This window comes from Papio anubis, chromosome 20, assembly GCF_008728515.1.
Source record: "Papio anubis isolate 15944 chromosome 20, Panubis1.0, whole genome shotgun sequence".
Taxonomy (NCBI): domain Eukaryota; kingdom Metazoa; phylum Chordata; class Mammalia; order Primates; family Cercopithecidae; genus Papio; species Papio anubis.
This window is the reverse complement of record NC_044995.1, coordinates 45,381,373-45,403,532: the sequence shown is the minus strand read 5'-3', so window position 1 is coordinate 45,403,532 and position 22,160 is coordinate 45,381,373. Positions and strand designations below refer to the sequence as shown.

At 45.6% G+C, this 22,160-nt stretch overlaps 1 protein-coding gene and 1 long non-coding RNA gene across 6 annotated transcripts in view; one reads left to right on the top strand and one right to left on the bottom strand.

Annotated features, from left to right (window-relative positions):
* LOC110741881 overlaps positions 1–188 on the bottom strand; it is a 28,351-nt gene extending 28,163 nt beyond the window's left edge. The window contains exon 1 of the long non-coding RNA XR_002518865.2: positions 1–188. This is a non-coding gene — a long non-coding RNA (uncharacterized LOC110741881).
* Positions 1–22,160, top strand: part of ACSBG2 (acyl-CoA synthetase bubblegum family member 2) — a 48,063-nt gene that overhangs the window by 18,354 nt on the left and 7,549 nt on the right. For all 5 annotated transcript variants that reach the window (XM_009193287.2, XM_009193289.2, XM_009193286.2 and 2 more), the window contains 6 exons: positions 755–835; positions 5,510–5,659; positions 11,689–11,856; positions 18,012–18,193; positions 18,300–18,533; positions 21,015–21,232. In XM_009193287.2, the coding sequence (XP_009191551.2) occupies positions 755–835; positions 5,510–5,659; positions 11,689–11,856; positions 18,012–18,193; positions 18,300–18,533; positions 21,015–21,232 (1,033 nt within the window). The remainder of the gene's footprint in view (positions 1–754; positions 836–5,509; positions 5,660–11,688; positions 11,857–18,011; positions 18,194–18,299; positions 18,534–21,014; positions 21,233–22,160) is intronic.

Sequence of the window (22,160 nt, the reverse complement as noted above, 5' to 3'; positions counted from 1 at the left end):
CGTGCTAGGTATGGGTAGAGAGCTCTGTACTTGTCCAGGTTCCAGCCAACTTCATGGAGGATTTTTGTTGCCTGATTCCAACTAAAAGGTTAGCTAAACCTGGGCTGCAAGGTGAAAAGTCCTGGAAAACAGAGAGCGGGAGGGACTTCCTTTAGCTCATCAACCAAGATCCATATTTCTGTGTAGCATAATTCGGTCAGAGATGTGTTGTCTCAGGCAGATTGCTGTCATCCTCTACCTACACTGATGAAAACTAGTGATATGGACTACAAAGAATCCAGGAGTCCTGAAACCAGGTCATTTGGGGTCAGTCAAGACCAATAGCAGCGTTTTATAATGTGGGCAGGGGAAGAAAAGAGGCCGGGCACAGTGGCTTACACCTGCAATCCCAGCACTTTGGGAGGCCGAGGCAGGTGGATCACCCGAGGTCAGGTGTTCGAGACCAAGCTGGCCAAAATGGTGAAACCCCAGCTCTACTAAAAATACAAAAATTAGCTGGGTATGGCGGCGCATGCCTGTAATCCCAGCTACTCGGGATGCTGAGGTGGGAGAATGGCTTGAATCCGGGAGGTGGAGGTTGCAGTAAGCCGCGATTGCGCCAATGCACTCCAGCCTGGGCGACAGAGCAAGACTGTGTCTCAAAAAAAAAAAAAAAAAATGCTGGAGTTGCTGGAGAGAGCTTAGGACATCCAACCCAGCTTTAGTCTTTCCCAGGGCTGGGCTGCCATGAAGCCCACAGAGAACTTTCTTTCAGATTCCACAGAGCAGCCTGGAGCCCCTAAAAGCCATCATCCAGTACAGACTGCCAATGAAGGAGAACAACAACTTGTACTCTGTAAGTGTGGGAGGTGGGCACTGGGGAAAGGGGAGGGCAGGGCCTTGCAAGAAAAGTGGGCGTGGCCTAAGGAAGTGGAACGTGAGCAGAGGGAGGAGGTGGGACCTGGCAAGGGTGGGAACTCTCAAAGGAAGTAGGTGGGGACTCTCAAAGGAAGTGAATGGTGAGAAAAGGTGGGTGGGGCCTTGTGAGGAAAGTGGGTGTGACCTTTCAAAGGACGTGAAAGGTGAGCAGAGGGAGGGGGTGTGACCTTACAAGGGAAGTGGGTGTGGCCTTTCAAAGAAACTGGGAGGTAAGCAGAGATGCAATGGGGCCTCACAAATGTGGCAGGTGGGACTTTGCAAAGGGCTGTGGGTGGGGCTTCATAAATCTAGTGGGTGGGGCTTTGCAAAGGGAAGTGGGTGGGGCTTCCCAAATGTAGTAAGTGGGGCTTTGCAAAGGGAAGTGGGTGTGCCCTTTGCAAAGGGAAATGGGAGGTGAGCAATGTGTGGGGGCCTCCTAAAAGGAAGTAGGCGGGACCTTTGGGACACATTTTTCCCTTCTGGCATGAAGGGACTGATTAATGAACAGTGTCTGTTCCAACTAATTACTGCTGGACTGAACAAATCACCACCAAAACTGGTGGCTAAAAAAAAAATCAGTTATTTTGTTATTTTTTTCCCAAGAACATTAAGATAATTAAACAATATACTAAAAAGTTGAAAATTATGTGTTAAAACTAACATTAAGTTTAAATATTTTATTTATTTTTTTTGTTGTTTGTTTTTTTTGAGGCGGAGTCTCGCTCTGTCACCCAGGCTGGAGTGCAGTGGCGCGATCTCGGCTCACTGCAACCTCCGCCTCCCGGGTTTACGCCATTCTCCTGGCTCAGCCTCCCGAGTAGCTGGGACTACAGGCGCCGCCACCTCGCCCGGCTAATTTTTTTTTTGTATTTTTAGTAGAGATGGGGTTTCACTGTGTTAGCCAGGATGGTCTCGATCTCCTGACCTCGTGATCCGCCCGTCTCGGCCTCCCAAAGTGCTGGGATTACAGGCTTGAGCCACCGCGCCCGGCCTAAATATTTTATTTATACCCAAGCCAAAATTTATTATAACTTTATTTTTCTGGCTTTAACAGATGCAAAATCATTGATAATATTTTTACTAAAACCATCGACCATTTTAAAATATGCAAATATTTTTACTAAAACCATTGACCATTTAAAAATATGCATAGAGGGATGTAAATTTTTCCTTTTGCCGCAAGCTCCAGTATGGCTAGGACCCAACAGCTGTGTCGCAGCCTGTCTTTATGTAAAATGTTGATATGTATTCATCACGGATGTTTTTTGCTTTAATAGTTACTTTTAAAATACTGTTCATTAAAATATTATTTATCTTAAGCTGGGCATGATGGCACATGCCTGTAATCCCAGCTACTCAGGAGGCTGAGGTGGGAGGATCACTTGAGCCCAGGAGTTCGAGATCAGTCTGGGCAACACAGCAAGACCCCATCTCAAAAAATAATAAACAAATAAGCAAATTTGCTAAACTAAAACATCATTGATCCTGATTACCAAGGGTTTTTTTTTGCGTCCCTTTGGGTATTGTGCTGTAAGCAAGGACTCTGGTTTTCATCTTAGTCCCAGCCCTGTAGCTGGGGTGCAGCCAGCATCTTTCTCCATCTCTTTATGGTTTTTCCATATGGCCTCTCTAGCACGGTCACTTCAAGATTGCTGGGGCCGGGCACGGTGGTGGCTCATGCCTGTAATCCCAGCACTTTGGGAGGCCGAGGCCGGTTGATCACGAGGTCAGGAGTTCAAGACCAGCCTGGCCAACATGGTGAAACTCTGACTTGACTAAAACTACAAAAATTGCCAGGCGTGTTGGCGCACACCTGTAATCCCAGCTACTCAGGAGGCCGAGGCAGGAGAATCGCTTGAACCCGGGAGGCAGAGGTTGCAGTGAGCCGAGATCATGCCACTGCACTCCAGCGTGGGTAACAGAGCGAGACTCCATCTAAACAACAACAAAAAGATTGCTGGACTTACTTGGTGGCTGAGATCTTTATAGAGAATATCTTGAGAGAGAGCACGTGTGCCAGGTGGAAGCTGTCTCACATTTAATGACTTAGCCTTGGAAGTCACATGACATTGCTCCCGTCATCATTTGCCCATCAAGGCCAAGCCAAAGATCTGTCAGGGATCAAGGGATGGGGACATAGACACCACGGCTTACTAAGGGAGAGGCAAGGTCTCTAAAGAATGTGTGACATTATACATGTTGTCACAATCATTTTTGGAAAATATATTCTGCTGCAGCATCTTTTGGAGCCAGAAAATGTTTGCTTGCAAGCAACAGAGATCCACTTAAGCCAAATAATACTTTTATTATTGATTTTAGTTTGCTTTTTTTTTTTTTTTTTTGAGACAGTGTCTTGCTTTGTCACCCAGGCTGGAGTGCAGTGGCGTGATCTCGGCTCACTGCAAGCTCCGCCTCCCGGGTTCACACCATTCTCCTGCCTCAGCCTCCAAGTAGCTGGGACTACAGGCGCCCACCACCACGCCTGGCTAATTTTTTGTATTTTTAGTAGAGACGGGGGTTCACCGTGTTAGCCAGGATGGTCTCGATCTTCTGACCTTTGATCTGCCCTCCTCGGCCTCCCAAAGTGCTGGAATTACAGGCGTGAGCCACCACTCCCGGCCTGCTTTTTTTTTTGAGACAGAGTCTCACTCTGTCACCCAGGCTGGAGTGCAGTGGCGCAATCTTGGCTCACGGCAACCTCCACCTCCTGGGTTCAAGTGATTCTCCTGCCTCAGCCTCCCTAGTAGCTGGGATTACAGGCACCCACCACCATGCCTGGCTAATTTTATGTATTTTTTTTTTTAGTAGAGACGGGGTTTCTCCATGTTGGCCAGGCTGGTCTTGAACTGCTGACCTCAAGTGATCCACCTTCCAAAGTGCTGGGATTACAGGTGTGAGCCACTGCTGTTGTTTTATTTTGAAGGACATATTGAGTTATCTTACAGAAACCAGGGCAAGAGGCTTGTGAGAGACCATGAAGAATTCCTTCTAATTTCCATGAGATTAGACTCTCAAACCCATTGCTCCAATCAGAAGGAACTGAAAGTCATGGAGTTTATTTTGGTTTTCCCTCCATGCACGTGGGAGAAATGAACCTTTCTGGCCAGCCAAAACTCATCAGCTTTCATGCTTTTCAGAAAACATAAATGTCCATATTAATACCAGAACAATGACTAAGACAACCAATTAGAATTACAGACTTTTCAGGAGATCAAGACCATCCTGGTTAACATGGTGAAACCCCGTCCCTACTAAAAATACAAAAATTACCTGGGCGTGGTAGCACATGCCTGTAGTCCCAGCTACTCAGGACGTTGAGGCAGGAGAATTGCTTGAACCCAGGAGGCGGAGGTTGCAGTGAGCGGAGATTGTGCCACTGCACTCCAGCCTGGCGAGAGTGAGCCTGTCTCAGAAAAAAAAAAAAAAAAAAAAAAATTACAAACTTTTTAGAGTTTCAAAATGACCACTACAGCAACAGCCTTAAGTCTTGGATAACTTAAAAGACTCCTTTGTTAGCAATAACACTTATAGCAGGGTTTCTCAACCTCCTTGCTGTTGACATTTGGGGCAGGTAATTCTGTGTTGTAAGGAGTTGTCCTATGCCCTGTAGGATGTTGAGCTGCATCGCTGGCCTCCACTCACTGGATGCCAGGAATATATCCCCTGCCTCCCACTTGAAACAACTAAAAGCGTCTCCAGACACTGCCTAATAGTCCCTGGTGGTGGGTGGGTGGGCGGTGGTGGAGTACTATCACCCCTGGTCGAGCTGCTAATTTATAGGGGATAGCGACATAGAAGGGCATCTACTTCTCTGCAAGGGAGAATAGAACCTACCATTTTAAGATTCTGTTTAGGCTGGGCGCAGTAGCTCATGCCTGTAATTGGGAGGCTGAGGTGGACAAATAACCTGAGGTCAAGAGTTCGAGACCATCCTGGCCAACATGATGAAACCCCATCTCTACTAAAGATACAAAAATTAGCCAGCCATAGTGGTGCACGCCTGTAGTCCCAGCTGCTCAGGAGGCTGAGGTAGGGGAATTGCTTGAACCCGAGAGGCGGAGGTTGCAGTGAGCCGAGATCGCGCCACAGCACTCCAGCCTGGCAACAGAGTGAGACTCCATCTCAAAAAAAAAAAAAAAAAAAAAAAAAAAAGGCTGGGTGCAGTGGCTCATGCCTGTAATCCTGTAATCCCAGCACTTTGGGAGGCCAAGGCGGGTGGATAACCTGAGGTCAGGAGTTTGAGATCATCCTGACCAGTATTAGCAGACCAACCTCTACTAAAAATACAAAAAGTAGCTGGGTGTCATGGTACGCACCTGCAGTCTCAGCTACTCAGGAGGCTGAGAGAGGAGAATCACTGGATCCCAAGAGGCAGAGGTTGCAGTAAGTTGAGACCACGCCACTGCACTCCAGCCTGGGCGACAGAGCAAGACTCTGTCTAAAAATAAACAAATAAATAAAATAAAATAAAATAAAAAATAGCCAGGCGTGGTGGTGCATGCCTGTCCAAGCTGCTTGGGAGGCTGAGGCAAGAGGATCACTTGAACCTGGGAGGTGGGGAAGAGGACGCCTGACTGCCTTCTCATCCTCCGTTTGTCTTTTCTGTCCACAGTGGGATGATTTCATGGAACTTGGCGGAAGCATTGCTGACACCCAACTGGAGCAGGTCATCCAGAGCCAGAAGGCGAATCAATGTGCAGTGCTCATCTACACTTCCGGGACTACAGGCATGCCCAAGGGAGTGATGCTCAGTCATGACAACGTACGCCAAAGTCCCTTTGCTCTGGAGTGGTGGCCTTTGGGCTGTTTCTCCTGTTGGCTTCCAGGGGCAGGGTGGCATTCCAGGGTCTAGCACGCAGGGGCTCCTTCACCACTGGGGGTTAGAGAGTAGTGTAGTTGCTTCACTAGGGGGCAGCAGAGTGCAGTGATTCAGACAAAGGAATGCTGGCCGTGTCAAAAGCAGAAAAATGTCTGTCAGGGTATGCACCCAACAGACAAGGATGATTCCTCTGTGTAAGTCAGGAACGGGGTGTGTGTGTGTGCACGCGCGCATGTGTGCATGCGTGCGTGCGTGCATGTGTGTGTGTTTGAGATGGAGTCTTGCTCTGTCCCCCAGGCTGCAGTGTAGTTGCACAACCTCAGCTCACAGAAACCTCTGCCTCTGTTCAAGTGATTTTCCTGCCTCAGCCTCCCAAGTAGCTGGGATTACAGGCACCCGCCACCACGCCCGGCTAATTTTTGTATGTTTAGTAGAGACAGAGTTTCACCAAGTTGGCCAGGCTGGTCTTGAACTCCTGACCTCAGATGATCCACTGCCTTGGCCTCCCAAAGTGCTGGGATTACAGGCATGAGCCACCATGCCCAGCCTACTTTATTTTTCAGTTGCGTTTGTGTATGTGTGTGTGGGTTTTTGTTTTTATTTATTTATGTATTTATTTTTTGAGACCGAGTCTGGCTTTGTTCCCCAGGCTGGAGTGCAGTGGCACTCCACTCACTGCAACCCCTGTCTCCTGGGTTCAAGCAATTCTCATGCCTCAGCCTCCTGAGTATCTGGGACTACAAGCCAGTGCCACCACACCCAACTAATTTTTTGTATTTTGCGTAGAGATGGAGTTTCACCATGTTGATCAGGCTGGTCTCAAACTCCTGACCTCAAATCATCTGCCTGCCTTGGCCTCCCACAGTGTTGGGATTACAGACATGAGCCACTGCACCTGGTCTATTTTTAAATTGTTTTTAGAGATGGGATCTTGCCATGTTGCCCAGGCTGGAGTGCAGTGACTACTCAGAGGCACAATCATCGTGCACTTAAGCTTCAGACTCACAGGCTCAAGTGATCCTTCTGCCTCAGCCTCCCAAGTAGCTGGGTCTACAGGTGCATGCCACCACGCCTAGCCTGCTGGTTTTTAAATGAAGCATTTCTACTTTATAAATGCTTCCCTGCCCTCCCCCCCACCACTCAGCCTAGGGTAATAGTTACCAGCACACACTGGTGTCTGACAACATCAGTGTTGGAATCCTGGCTTTGCTACTTGTAAGTAACAATATACGCTGGTGTGACATTGGTCATATGACATCATCAAACTGTGTGTCAGTTTGCCCATCTGTAAAATGGGGAGAGTAGAGTGCCCAATTCTGGCAGAGGGCCTGGCCCATGGAAGGTCAGCAATGGAAGACTGCAAAGATCAGCCTCCACTTCCTTAACACACTGTCTCAGCTAGTGCTGTATAGCAAGGTGTGGGGCTAGGATCATCCCCCTGGGTCTGGAGGTCCTGATCCTAGATCCACATCTTGGAAATCTTTTCTGAATTTCTCATTTTAACATGAATCCAAATCTTTTGCCAACACTGTCTCTCCTTCTTGCAGAACTCCTTTCCTCCTCCTGAATTTTAGCTCAAGGTCTCTCAGAAGTTTTCTGATTTTTCTACAACTATGGCTTTTACCCTCCCATACTGTCTGTTTGAGCAACATCGTGGGCCCAGGACTAAGGTCTATATGTAAATTAAAACTTGGCTTCCTGTAAAATTTGATGCATAAATATATTTTGCTATAACGACAAAGAAAGCAAGCTTCAAGTTTGGCAATAAATCGTTGGAGTAAAAATTAAAAGTTCAGACATTACAGAAGCCCTTGGACTCAACTGTATGATGCATGATAGAGAAAAATTATTTTTGGTCTCGTCTCCATCATCGCTCCCCTGGATCTGTGTGGTTGCTTTTACCCTACCCTGTTACCCGCCTCCCACCCAACTCCCACCCTTACCCCCCATCTATCCTCTCTACAGCCACCAGAGGGCACCTGTCAGCGCCTGAGTCAGGTCCCATTCCTCCTCTGTCCGCAGCCTGCCATGGCTCCCATCTCCTCCAGGTAAAAGCCCAAGTCCTCCTGAGGCCCACAAGGCCATGCAAGCTTAGCCCCTTCCCCTTCCTCCTCTCTTCTCTACCCTCTCTCCCCCTTCCTCATTCTGTTCTAGCCACACTGTCCTCCTCACTGTTCCTCCAACACGCCAGACAAGTCCTGCCTCGAGGTCTTTGCATGAGCTTGGTGGGAAGTTTCTTTCCCTAGATGTCCACACAGCTTGTTCCCTCCCCTCCTTCGGGTGGGTCTCTGCTCAGCGTCACTTCCTCAGTGAAGCCCTCCCTAACTTCCATGTTTGAAATAGCAAACAATAAACCACCCCCTTACTCCCTAATTCCCGTTTGGCTACTTCTTTTCTTCCTTAGAATTTTTTAACACTGACATATTATATGCTCATTTGTTTATCAGGAACATCAGCTCCTTGAGGTCAGGGGTTGTCTGTCTTATTCACTACTGTAACTGCAGGGCCTGGTGGGCAGGAGGACTCAATCCACTTTTGGGAAATGAATGAATGAAAGAAATCTGATTAAACAGGATATTCCCCTCTATGCTGGCTAGTATTTATGCTCCTAGTAGCTGCATGTCTGCTAAGATATTCTCCTAGCACAGGGGTTATAAGCATAGATCCTGAAGCAAGACTGTCCACTTTTTAGTGGGGCTGTTTTTTTTTTGTTGTTGTTGATTTAAGTTCCTTATAGATTCTGGATATTAGTCCTTTATTTCTAAAACAGAGTCTTGCTCTATCATCCAGGCTGGAGTGCAGTGAACACTATCTCGGCACACTGCAATGTCCACCTTCCAGGTTTAAGCGATTCTCCTGTCTCAGCCTCCCAAGCAGCTGGGATTACAGGCACCCACCACCACGCCTGGCTCATTTTTGTATTTTTAGTAGAGATGAGGCTTCACTATGTTGGGCAGGCTGGTCTCAAACTCCTGACTTCAAGTGATCCACCCGCCTCAGCCTCCCAAAGTGATTACAGGCGTGAGTCACAGCACCTGGCCGATATTAGTCCTTTATTGGACGCATAGTTGCAAATATTTTCTCCTATTCTGTAGGTCATCTTTACTCTGTTAATTGTTTCTTTTGCTGTGCAGAAGCTCTTGAGTTTAAGTCCCAATTGTCCACGTCTGTTTTTCTTGCATTTGCTTTTGTGGTCTTAGTCATAAATTCTTTGCCTAGGCCAATGTCCAGAAGAATTTTTCCTAGGTTTTCTTCTAGTTTCTTCATTTTTCTGCACATGGCTAGCCAGTTTTCCCAGCACCATTTATTGAATAGGATGTCCTTCTCCATTGTTTATTTTTATTTTTATTTATTTATTTATTTATTTTGAGATGGAGTCTCGCTCTGTCTCCCAGGCTGGACTGCAGTGGCCAGATCTCAGCTCACTGCAAGCTCCGCCTCCTGGGTTTACGCCATTCTCCTGCCTCAGCCTCCTGAGTAGCTGGGACTACAGGCGCCCGCCACCTCGCCCGGCTAGTTTTTTTGTATTTTTAGTAGAGACGGGGTTTCACCGTGTTAGCCAGGATGGTCTCGATCTCCTGACCTCGTGATCTGCCCGTCTCGGCCTCCCAAAGTGCTGGGATTACAGGCTTGAGCCACCGCACCCGGCCAGATAAACACATTTTAACCCCTCAGTAAAACCCCACCAGGAAAATTTTGTCACTAACCCTTTTACAGATGAGAAAACTGAGCCTCAGACAGAGGAAATTACTTGGTCAGGATCACAGAGCAAGGGAAGCTCTGAACTGAGATCTGAACCAGGAGTGTCTAAACCATTGTACCTCACAGACTACGCACACCAAGCCCCTTCTCTCAACAAAAGTGTGCTAGGTTCCTTGAACCCTGGACTATGCATGACAAGGTTTATGGGAGCCTTCATCCTGAGCCCAGGGAAAGAAATGGAACTAGCCTTGAGGGATATTTTGGGCTGACTGCTGTATGTCCTTTATTGTAGTTAACCTTTCCTTCTATTTCCTCATTCATTTGACAAAAATTCATTGAGCATCTAGTATGTACTGGGGAATATTCCAGGAACAGGGGATACAGCAGCGAACAAGAGAGACTCAATCTGGACCTTGGGAACAGATAAGAAATTAACAAATGAAAACATTCAGCTTGCGTGACATGGTGCGTAGAGGCTTAGGCAGTCAATGGCACTTTCACCTTAGATGGTGTGGGATGGCCCTTCTAAGGAGGTGACATTTGAGCTGAGACTTAATGTTCAAGAAGTAGCCAGCCATGGGGGTGGGGGGTGGTGAGGGAAAAGGCTGAAGAAAGAGCATTCCAGGCAGAGGGAATAGCCAGTGCAAAGGCCCTGAGGCTGGACCATGCCTGATACATTGGAGGAACAGCGAGGAGGTCCGGGTGGCTGGATTAACGAAGTAACTATTCACCAGATATTTATGACACTAGTGAGAACTATAGGTGACAAAATTATAGGTACACTAAAACTTTACATCCACATATGCATCGGAGAAAGAAAAATGCTAATAATGCTAATTGCTGGGTTGTTTATATGATGGGATTATGGAGAGCCTTTTTGTTTGTTTGACCATGTTGGTTCCATAGTTCTATATTGGACCTGAGAAGCCTCTGTCCCCACTTTAAAGATGAGGCAATCACGGCCACAAGGGATTTTAAGTAAATAGCCCAAATGTCTAGCAAACAGTGGAGTCAGGGTTTGACTCTGGGACACCTGCTGAATCCTTCAGTTTTCTGAGTTCTGTCATTGGACCCAAGAGGGTCTGCAACCTCCCTACTCCTAAAGCTGCCTGCTAAATTTTGCAACCCCCGTAACTTCAGGCAAGTTAGTTAAGGGCTCTGGGCTTCTGTTTTCACATAATTCTCCCTGGTTAAAAAAACTGTTAGACCTGGGGCTTCATCCAAAAAATCTGTTGAATGATTAACAGCCATCTACTCACCTGGGCAGCCCAAGAGGATGAAGTGGGGGATCCAGGTCCTTACTCGATCTTACCTTGAGAGCATCTGCTTGAGCAAAGTGAGCGCCCCAATCTTGATGAGTACCCAGATGTCCATCATCTGTGCTGCAATGTGGCTGAGTGGGAGGGAGCTGACCACCGTCTCATGCTTTTCTGTCAGTTTAAAGTCCTTTGCCACTGCTCCTGCCATCCACGTGATCTGTAACATAAGGGACAATCCAAGATGCCTTATACTGACTTATGAAAAAGCAACACACACACGCACTCAGTCAGATTGCGGCACAGATGGTGGACATCTGGGTACCCGTAAAGATCGGGGCACTCATATACTTTAGGCTTAAGCAGATGCTGTCAAGGTAAGATCGAGTAAGGACCTGGGGCCCCCACTTCATCCTCTTGGGCAGCCCAGATGAGTAGATGGTTGTGAATCATTTGACAGATTTTTGGGGGGAAGCTCCAAAAATTTCGGGAGAATTATAGTTACTGACCCCCAGGTGTTACAATGATTCAATGACTTGGTGTTTGTAAAGTATGCAAATAGTGTCTTGGTCATAGTAGGTGCTTTGTAAGTGTTTACTTAATTAATGTGTTTAGCTAAATATATTTAAAAGGGCCCTCCAGGCTGGGCATGGTCACTCACACCTATAATCCTAGCACTTTGGGAGGCTGAGGCGGGAGGTCGCTGGAGACCAGGAGTTTGAGGTCAAGCTGGAAAACATAGTGAGTTCCCCTCTCTACAAAAAAAAAGTTAAAAAAAAAAAAATTACCTGGATGTGGTGGTGTGTGCCTGCAGTCCCAGCTACTCAAGAGGCTGAGATGGGATGATCCCTTGAACCCAGGAGTTTGGGGCTGCATTGAGCTGTGATCACACCACTGCACTCCAGTCTGGGTGACAGAGTGAGGCCCTGTCTGAAAAATAAATAAATAAAAATTTAAAAATAAAATGGCCCTTCTATGAGGGCGAGGCACCTTGGATTGTCCCTTATGTTACAGATCACGTGGATGGCAGGAGCAGTGGCAAAGGACTTTAAACTGACAGAAAAACATGAGACGGTGGTCAGCTACCTCCCACTCAGCCACATTGCAGCACAGATGATGGACATCTGGGTACCCATAAAGACTGGGGCGCTCACATACTTTGCTCAAGCAGATGCTCTCAAGGTAAGATCGAGTAAGGACCTGGGGCTCCCACTTCATCCTCTTGGGCAGCCCAGGTGAGTAGATAGTTGTTAATCATTCAACAGATTTTTTGCGTGAGGCCCCAGGTCTAACGGTTTTTCCTCTGCCCTCATCTTAATGCTCTATTTAGAAGCATTAAAAACAAGACCAGGCACAGTGGCTCATGCCTGTATTCCCAGCACTCCGGGAGGCCGAGGCAGGCAGATTGCTTGAGCTCAGGAGTTGAGACCAGCCTGAGCAAGATGGCGAAACCCCATCTCTACAAAAACCAATAATAATAACAGTAAATTTTTCTTAAAAAAAAAAACACCTGACCAAATAAAACAACTTTTTTTTTTTTTTTTTTTTAAACCAACTGGCTACATTCTCCTAGTTTTTATCTTTATCCAAGTCAGGGCATCTATGTATGGTTATGTAGATTGAACACTGAACAACCCAAGACAAAGATGTACTTGGTATTGAAAGTAAAATATGTGTATGTGTGTGTGTGTGTTTTTATAAGTCGGTATTCCAAAATCTAAAAAGCTCCAAAAAAACAGGAGCTTTTGGCAGCAAAGTCGGATCTGAATTCATATGATGTTGTTTGTGGTCTTCATTTTATTCCACTTGCTGGGATTATGCATGTATTTGAGTGTAGAACTTTTATACCACCTTTTCTTGACTTTAAGTATTATCTTTGCCTTTCTACTGTGGTGAGGATTTCGCTCCCTTCCTCTCCCGTCTCCTCATTTCTCCTTCCCCATTCTCTCAATATAAATTATTCTTAGTTAACTGAGCCAAGTAGTTTATTATATGATAACATTTCCTGTTTGGTACAACTTTTTGTTTTTCCCAGAATTAATAGTTGCCTTTCTTTTCCAATTTGGTGAAGTTTTTGCATATATGTCCAGTTGCTCCATCTGATCTGTCACATGCTTATCAATATTCTCCAAATGTTCAAATATTCATTGCATTATTATTATTATTATTATTTGAGATGGAATCTTGCTCTGTTGCTTGGGCTGGAGTGCAGTGCCATGATCTTGGCTCACTGCAACCTCTGCCTTCCAGGTTCGAGCAATTCTCGTGCCTCAGCCTCCCAATTAGCTGGAACCGCAGGCCTGTGCCACCATGCCTGGATAATTTTTGTATTTTTAGTAGAGATGGGGTTTCACAATTTTGGCCAGACTGATCTCGAACTCCTGACCGCAGATGAGCCTTGGCCTCCCAAAGTGCTGGGATTACAGGCATGAGCCACTGCACCCAGCTTCATTGCATTATTCTTTTCCTCCATCCTTCTGCACTTAGCTGGACTGTTGTTTTAGGTTGTCCTAGGCTGGGTATCCTAGAAGCAAAATCTGAGTTGGAGATCTTTGTGATTTATCAATGGGGAGCTCTCAGGTGAAAACCAAAAGGAAGTGAGGAGAGAAGGATAGGCTGGGAGAAAAAACAAGAAAGGACATACATTCAGCTGGATTGTAACTTCAGACTGATCCCATAGGAAGCTCTGAGGCATGAATGACACCAGAGTTGTTCCACTTTGAGGCAAGGAGGCTGTGCTTTTGTATCCCCAACTCAGATAGTCATTGGCTGTGGGCTTAGGCACCCACGTGGGATAGGGAGCATAACTTCCCAGTTATTTCTAAGGGCTGTTTTCTGGAAAAGAGAGAACTGTGGGCCACTAGAGATGTGATAGGACATCAACAGCATCTTCCACAAGCTGCCATACAGGGATACCCCTTCTCCCCACTCCTGGGTTGCATCCCCTATTTTCTGGGGTCTTTGCCTTTTTTTGGATTATTCCTTGATTTAGCTGGAAATCATTCACTGGTAGGTTTTGCAAAGTAGTTATATGAGAGAACACTTTGATTTCTTTTTAAAATATTGTTTTCATTTTTTTTAGAGACAAGGTCGTGCTCTGCCACCCAGCCTGGAATGCAGTGGCATGATCATAGCTTACTGCAGCCTTAAATTCCTGGGCTCAAGGGATCCTCCCATCTCAGCCTCCCCTGTCGCCAGGACTACAGGCATATGCCACCATACCTGACTAATTTGTTTTACAGTGATTTCCTACATGTCTGGACTTTGCAAACAGAGCCAGAAAAGAACTCTGACATTTTCCCCAAGCTACATTCTCTGAATTAGTTTCCTGTTAATGCTACAACAAATTAACAGAAACTTAGTGACTTAAAACAACATTTATTTATTTAGAGACAGAGTCTCGTTTTGTCGCACAGGCTGGAGTGCGGTGGCAGTGGCATGATCTCAGCTCACTGCAACCTCCGCCTACAAGTTAAGCGATTCTCGTGCCTTAGCCTCCCAAGCTGGGATTACAGGCATGCACCACCATGCCCAGCTAATTTTTGTATTTTTAATAGAGACGGGATTTCACCATGTTGGCAAGGCTGGTCTTGAACTCCTGACCTGAAGTGACCCACCTGCCTCAGCCTCCCAAAGTGCTGGGATTACAGGCGTGATCAAGTGTGCCTGGCCCATTTATTATCTTATAGTTCTGGTGGTCAGAAGTCTGAAAATGGGTCTCACTGGGCTAAAATCAATACGTCATCAGGGCTGCATTCACTCTAGAGGTTCTTGGGGAAGAATCCATTTCCTTGCCTTTTCCAGCTTCTAGGGCCACCTATGTTCCTTATCTCAGGGCCCCTTCCTCCATCTTCACAGCCAGCAGGGCAACCTCTTCCCCTCTCTGACTCTGACTCTCCTGCCTCCCTCTTGTAAGGACCCTGTGATGACACTGGGCCACCCAGATCATCCAGGATGATCTCCCATCTCAAGATTCTTAACTTAATCCCATCTACAAAGTCCTTTTTACCATGAAAGATTATACATTCACAGGTCCCAGGGGTTGGAACGTGGACATCTTTAGGGGGCCATTATTTTGCCTCCCACACTCTCCATCAAGCAGGCTAAATCTTAGGGCCTTTGTACATGCTTCTAGAAGGTTCTTGCTCTTGTTCTTTGCAGGGCTGACTCTTCTTTGTCACTTAGCTCTCTGCTAAATATTTCCTTGGGCCCTCTCGATCCCTCTCACATGCCCCATGCTCAGTGCCTGAGATGTGTTAGGTCTTCAATACATATTTCCTTTCTTGGCTGAATACATAATACATACACATTTACCTACAGGACCTGAGAAGTTCCCATTTTCCCACATCCTTACCAACTCCTAATATTGTCAGAATGTTTAAAACTTGTCAATCTGAATAGAGACAAAAGTGTCTTAATATTTTCAGAAATTTCCAGACTGTTTTCTAAAGTAAGTGCACCAGAAGTGTGCAAAGGTTAGTTTCTCTACATCTTCACTAACGCATATTATTATTATTTTTATTATTATTGCCGTTCTAATTTATTATTTTATTATCATTTTTATTATTTTATTATTTTGCCTTTTTTGCCATTTTAATTCCATTTCCTGATGACAATGATAGTATAATCTCTTCATGTGTTTATTGACCTGGCATATTCTTCTTTGAAAAGAAACTTGGTTCAAATAGTTTGCCCATTTGGTTAAATTTGGTTGTTTCTTCAAAAGCAAAGGACTAGGCAAAAAAGAAAAGTAAAAGCCGTACAGTGGCTCCAGCTCAACCAGCACTGGAAGGGCCAAAGGCAGATTGCTCAGGTCAAGAGTTCAAGACCAGCCTGGCCAACATGATCAAATTCTGTCTCCTCTGTCTCTATGGAAAAAAATAAAATAAAATTAAAAAATAAAAAAAATTAGCCAGGGTTTGTGAAGGCTTATTTAGGTAACCTACCTAGGAGGCTGGAGACAGGAGGAATAGCTTTGAACCCGGGGAGGCAAAGGTCAGTAGGGAGTCAGATGGTGCCACTGGACTCCAGCCTGGGTGACATGGGGGCAAGGGAGACTCCTGGTCCAAAAGCAAAGAAAGATACAGAGCTGAAAAAACATCTCAAAAGATTTTGAGAAATGAGACGGAGGGACAGGTTGAGATTGAGATTCATTCAGAAAGACATGGCTGAAACCCTGTTTTAAAATACAAAAATCTTAGTCAGGGTGGGAGGAGGCTTAGTCCTTAATGGAGGCGGAGGAAGGGAGTGGAACCTGGGAGATTCAAGGAATGGAAAGGGACTTGGCCAGGAAGGAAGTTGAAGGAAGGAAGGGAAATAAAGAAGAAAGAAAGAAAAAAGAAAGAAAGAAAGAAAAGAAAGAGAAAGAGAGGAAGGAAAAGAAGAAGAAAGAAAAGAAAGAGATTTAAAATGAAAAAAAAAAGAATTCATGCACATCTAATCTTTTCTTTTTGACAAAGTCTCTGCCTCTGTCAGCCCAGGGCTGGAGTGCAGTGCACCCATCTCGCCTCCACTACAAGCTCCAGGTTCACACCATCCGCTGCCTCAGCCTCCCGAAAGAGTTGGGACTACAGGTGGCCTCCCACCATGTGCCCAGCTAATTTTGTATTTTAGGTAGGAGATGGGTTTCACCATGTTAGCTTGTGATGGTCTGATCTCCTGACCTTGTGGATCCGCCTTCAGCCGGGCCTCCCAAAGTGCTGGATTAGGTGTGAGCCACTGCACCGGCCCTACATCTATAACTAATATGATGTGAAGGAATTTCTTAGAGTATTCTAAGTTAGGCAAATCCTACCAAATTTGTGGTTTGCAAATACTTTCTCCCAGTTCTATGGCTTGTTGTTTCCTCAATAATCTTTGAAGAGTTCGCTGGATGAAGTCTATTTCATCTATTTCTTATGCTGGTATCAGCATTCCAGGGAAATCTTTTGCCTACCTCTGGAAGACACAGAGGCTCTTCACGCTTTCTCCAAAGGCTTTATTTGAGCCTACACGTAGGGCTATACCATTTTGGAGGTAATTTCACACAGAGAAATGCCTCAACCCTAAGTTTTGTGGAAGTGTTTGTTTGTTTTAGTTCGTTTTGCATTTGAATAGTCTCCCCTCTCCAAATTGGGGAAATTGCCTTGGCATTTTGATGAAAATCAATTGATCATAAATGTAAGGTTTTGTTTCTGGATCTTCTGTTTTGTTCCACTGATCTGCATTTCTGTCTTTATGCCAAAGCCACACTGACCTGATCACACTAGCTTGATAGCAGGGATGATAACTTCTGAGCCTTAGTTCTGGGACTCCTAGTTTTAAAAATTAAAGCTCACATTTCAGATACTCCTGCAGTTCTGCAGTAAACCAGGATGGTTGTTCATCCTACTTTAGAATAAATTTTAAAATCAGGTAGTAAGTCCTCCAATTTTGTCTTTCTTTTCCAGAATTGCTTTGACTATTCTAGGTCCTCTGCATTTTTTGAGATGGAGTCTGCCTCTATCAGGCTGAGGCAGGCTTGATCTCAAAGCTCACTCTCGCAAGCTCACTTTCTCCTGGTTGCATTGCCAGCGATTCTTTTCCTAAGTTTCTAGCCTCTGAGGTTGGGATCACAGGCGCCTCACCTTCAAGGAGTGGTTTTAGCAGAGACGGTCACTGTTCGCCAGGATGGTCTGACCTCCTTGACTCGGTGGATCCGCCTGCCTCGCCTCCCAAAGTGCTGGGATTACAGGCTGAGCCAACGCCACCGCCCGTCCCTGCATTTCTATATAAATTAAAGTCATATTTTGTCAATTTGTATTTAAAAACAAAACAAAACAAACAAACAAACAAAAACCTGCCTAGATTTTTGATGGGGATTTTCATTGAACCCAGGTCTCTTTGGGGAGAATCTCAGCATCCTCTTTTTATCAGTTAGAATACCTACACATCACGCTTGGACCATAGTTCTAATAACCCTGTCATTGAACCTGTAAGCTGTTTCCATTCTGTTACAAAACAGTGTTGCAAAGAACATCTTGAATGTGTTTCTTTGTGTGCCTGAGTCTTTCCTTCAGCTGAATTCCTTCACCCACAGAAGTGAAGTTGACAGGTTGCATTTAAAATGTTAATAGTACTGTCATGTTACCTTCCAAAAATATCTTACCAGTTTATGCTTCGCATCAAATCCCTAGAGAGAGTGCAAAAATCTGATTGGCCAACCCAGCCAGTGGGTTGTCTCCTTTGGGCTGGGAGCCCTGCATAATCTGATCGGTGAAGGAATGTTCTCTTGGGCAGAGTTGGGTGGATCAGGAGAGATGGACATCCCTGGTGCACGGAAGGCCCTGCTGTGGCTAACCTAGTTTCGTTACGTACAGGGCACCTTGGTAAATACTCTACGGAAGGTAAAACCCACTATCTTCATGGGAGTGCCCCAGATTTGGGAGAAGATACATGAGACAGTGAAGAAAAATAGTGCCAAGTCCACAGGCTTGAAGAAGAAGGTGTTCGTGTGGGCAAGAAACATTGGCTTCAAGGTCAACTCAAAGAAGATGTTGGGGTAGGTGCAGCATCCAGAGGGCTGGGAGGGTAGTTGGTGAGGAGGCTCAGCCTTCTCCACAGGGTCCCATCAGCCCCTTTCCACTTGATGGCATTCTTATTCACAGGAAATATAATACTCCCATGAGCTACCGCGTGGCTAAGACTCTCGTGTTCAGCAAAGTCAAGACGTCCCTTGGCTTGGATCACTGTCACTCTTTCATCAGTGGGGCTGTGCCTCTCAACCAAGAGACTGCCGAGTTCTTTCTAAGCTTGGACATACCTATAGGCGAGTTGTATGGGTTGAGTGAAAGCTCGGGACCCCACACAATATCCAACCAGAATAACTACAGGCTTCTAAGGTACCAGCCCCCGGGGCAGACCCCTGCTCCTCCCATAACATGGGGTCAAGAGGGGGAAGGTGGGTATATATATGGGCCTCTGGGTTAAGAAGAATCCTGACGTGGTGTCTCCACAATGATCCTCTTCTCCAGCCTCCAACTCCTAACTCTGCATGACCATGGGAACCCCTGGATGGTCAGAGAGCCCACAGACAAGGGGGATGGCTCTCTGAACATTCCATGGTCTCCCCGTTTGTCATTTGTGAGTTCTGCCTCCAAGTTCACCGCCTGTGACCTCAGCACCTTTCATCCCCATGATCCCCCATCTCAAAACACCTCCATGGCCCATTCCTGGCTTTCTCCCAAGCTCAGCTTGCCCTAGGCTGCAAGGTTCAACCCAATGATAAGAAAACTTTAAGAATACCAAATTCAGGTCCAACTCCCCATCTGACAGCAGTCATAGTCATAGAATCTTCTGGTTGTGTCTCTCCCTGACTCCCTCCTTTTAGCATGGGTGAGGTTTGAAAAAAATCTTTTCATATATATGTTTATTTTTAAAAATTTATTTTAAAAATCTTTTTAGAGACAGGGTCTCACTTTGTTGCCTAGGCTGGAGTGCAATGGTACAATCATAGATCACTGTAACCTCAAACTTCTGGATTCAAGCATTCCTCCTGCCTCAGCCTCCCAACTAGCTGGGACTACAGGCATAAGCCTCCATGCTTGGCAATTTTGTAAAAATTTTTTTGTAGAGATGGGGTCTTGCTATGTTGCCCAGGCTGGCCTTGAACTCCTGGACTCAAGCAATCCTCAGTCTCCCAAAGCACTGGGATTACAGGCATGAACCACCATGCCTAGCCTTTTCATATACTTAAAAGTCATTTGTACTTCCTTTCCTATGAACTATCTGTCAATATTATCTGCCTGTTTTAAAAATTAGATTATTGGGCCCTTTATTATTGGTTTGTTGGCACTCTTTACATATTAGGAAAATCAGCCCTTTGTCTTTCATATGAGTTACAAATATTTTATTCCCTGGCTTGTCATTGGTATTCTGATTTTAGTTAAGATGTTTTTTACTCTGCAGAAATTTGTGGTCACAAATTTAGATGGTTGAACTTACCAATCTTTTCTTTTATGGCTTCTGGATTTTTCTACATACCTAAAAAAGTTTCAGTGGGGGAAATCATAAGGCAGTTCTTTGTAAATTTTAAATTTCTCAGGTCTGTTTCCATTTTTTCTTTTGCTAACCAGGGGAATACCTACATTTAACCCTGGGACCACTGGCCTTGCTAACAGTTAATCAAAGAGATCTCAGCAACACAAGGAGAAAATATTTCCTTTCCTGCATCCTAGAACTACCCTGGCCAATGCTATCTCTAGGGGGAAAAAAAAAAAAAAAGTAAGAATCATCCAGGCTGGGCGCGGTGGCTCAAGCCTGTAATCCCAGCACTTTGGGAGGCCGAGACGGGCGGATCACAAGGTCAGGAGATCGAGACCATCCTGGGCCAAACCTGTGAAACCCTGGCCTCTACTAAAATACAAAAACTAGGGGCTGGGCAGTATGGGTGCCGCAGTCCCAGCTACTCTGGAGGCTGAGGCAGGAGACTGGCGTGAACCCGGGAGGCGGAGCTTGCAGAGCTGAGATCCAAGCACTGCACTCCAGCCTGGGCTACAGAGCTGACTCCGCCCCCAAAAAAAAAAAAAAAAAAAGAAGAAGAAGAATCCAGATTTCAAATAGTGCTACTCTGTTTTATGAAAGTAACTTTTACCTCTAAAGAGATTGTAGTTGGTTGTCATACTTAAAATTAGCTGTCTGAATCACTGCAGAGAGGTCTACCTATCTGTTTTCTTAAAAATGAGGGGGTTTTTTTCCTATCCTTAAGCCAAAAGCATTTTTTTCTTTGCCGGCATATGTGGAGATTTAAAAAAAAAAAACAACAAAAACAAAAAACAGCCTGAAATGCTGTTGGATTTTCTTTCGTTTTTTGTTGTCGTTTGTTTTATGAGATAGAGTCTTGCTCTGTTGCCCAGGCTGGAGTACAGTGGCGTGATCACTACTCACTGCAGCCTTGACCTCCTGGGCTCAGGTGATTCTCCCACCTCAGCCTCCCAAGTAGCTGGGACCACAGGTATGCACCACCATGCCCAACTTTTATTTTTTATTATTTTTGTAGAGACGGGTCTCTGTATGTTGCCCAGGTTGGTCTTGAACTCCTGGGCTCAAGCAATACTCCCTCCTCGGCTTTCCAAAGTGTTAGGATTACAGGCGTGAGCCACCGCACCCGGCCACCGCTGGGTTTCCCGGTTCACAAAGCCTTTGGGAATCTGACACGCTGGATTAAACACTGCAGCAAACACCTCCTTCTGTGCACTCGGGTGCATATCCAGCCTGCTGTAGTTGAGCAGAGTATTAGGTACCTAGGCTGAAGATACAGGCAGAGCTGGGTGGCTGATTTTGTCTCTATGAGCCTCAGTTTCTCTGCTTCTGTCCCCTGGCAGCTGTGGCAAGATCTTGACTGGGTGCAAGAATATGCTGTTCCAGCAGAACAAGGATGGTATTGGGGAGATCTGCCTCTGGGGTAGGCACATCTTCATGGGCTACCTGGAAAGTGAGACTGAAACTACAGAGGCCATCGATGATGAAGGCTGGCTACACTCTGGGGATCTGGGCCAGCTGGACAGTCTGGGATTCCTCTATGTCACTGGCCGCATCAAAGGTACCAGGGGCTGAGTTCTTTGGGAATCTCCTGCAAGCAGGCCCTCCCTGAACATTTAAGGGCCCAGCATACCAGCACAAAGGCCACCCCCAGTTCCTCATCTTCCAAGAGGAGCTGTGCAGAAACACCTCAGTCTGTACAACCCATCTCTATCCTCCTGTCCAGCAAACGTTACCCCTTGGTCACTTGGTATCCCATGGTCCACCCTCAGGCGGATGGACCTGCAAAAGACAAGCCTTGAAGCCTGTTTCAGAATAGCACCAGCCCAGAGGAAAACTCAGTAAGAGAAGGATAAAGAAATTCCTTGTGACATCATTTTGGCACCTTGATCCAGCCATACCTGAAGCCAGGAACCTTTTGAACTTTTCAGTTATATTGAGCCAATAGTTTTACTAAAAAAAGTAAACTCAAACTCATTCAAGCTGGCTCAAATGGGTTTGAGTAAAAAAGTGCCATTTTCTTCCTCAGCATTTTCAGAGGACAATAATCTACAGAGTTGTAAGGATTAAAGAAAGTATAGAACAAGGATAAGCCAATTTTTCCTGAAGAGCGCCCTTTAGCAAACATTTTTGGGTTCACAAAACGTGTCTCTGTTGCAGCTTCTCAACTCGGTGATTTGTAGCATAAAAACAGCTGTTGACAACACATAAAGAATGGGTGTGGCCAGCTGCCAATATGAATGTAATAATTTTTATGTGTCAAAAATATTCTTCTTTTGACTTCCAACAACTTAAAAATGTAAAATTCATTTTTAGCTTTTGGTCAGACAAAATTGAATAGTGGCCTGGATTTGGCCACTATGGGCCATAGTTTGCCAAAACCTGATGGAGAACACAGTGCTTTTTTACTCAAACCCATTTAAGATGGGTTTAAATAGGTTTGAGGGGGGAAAAAAAAAAAGCAAAACTGTTGACTCAACATAACTGAA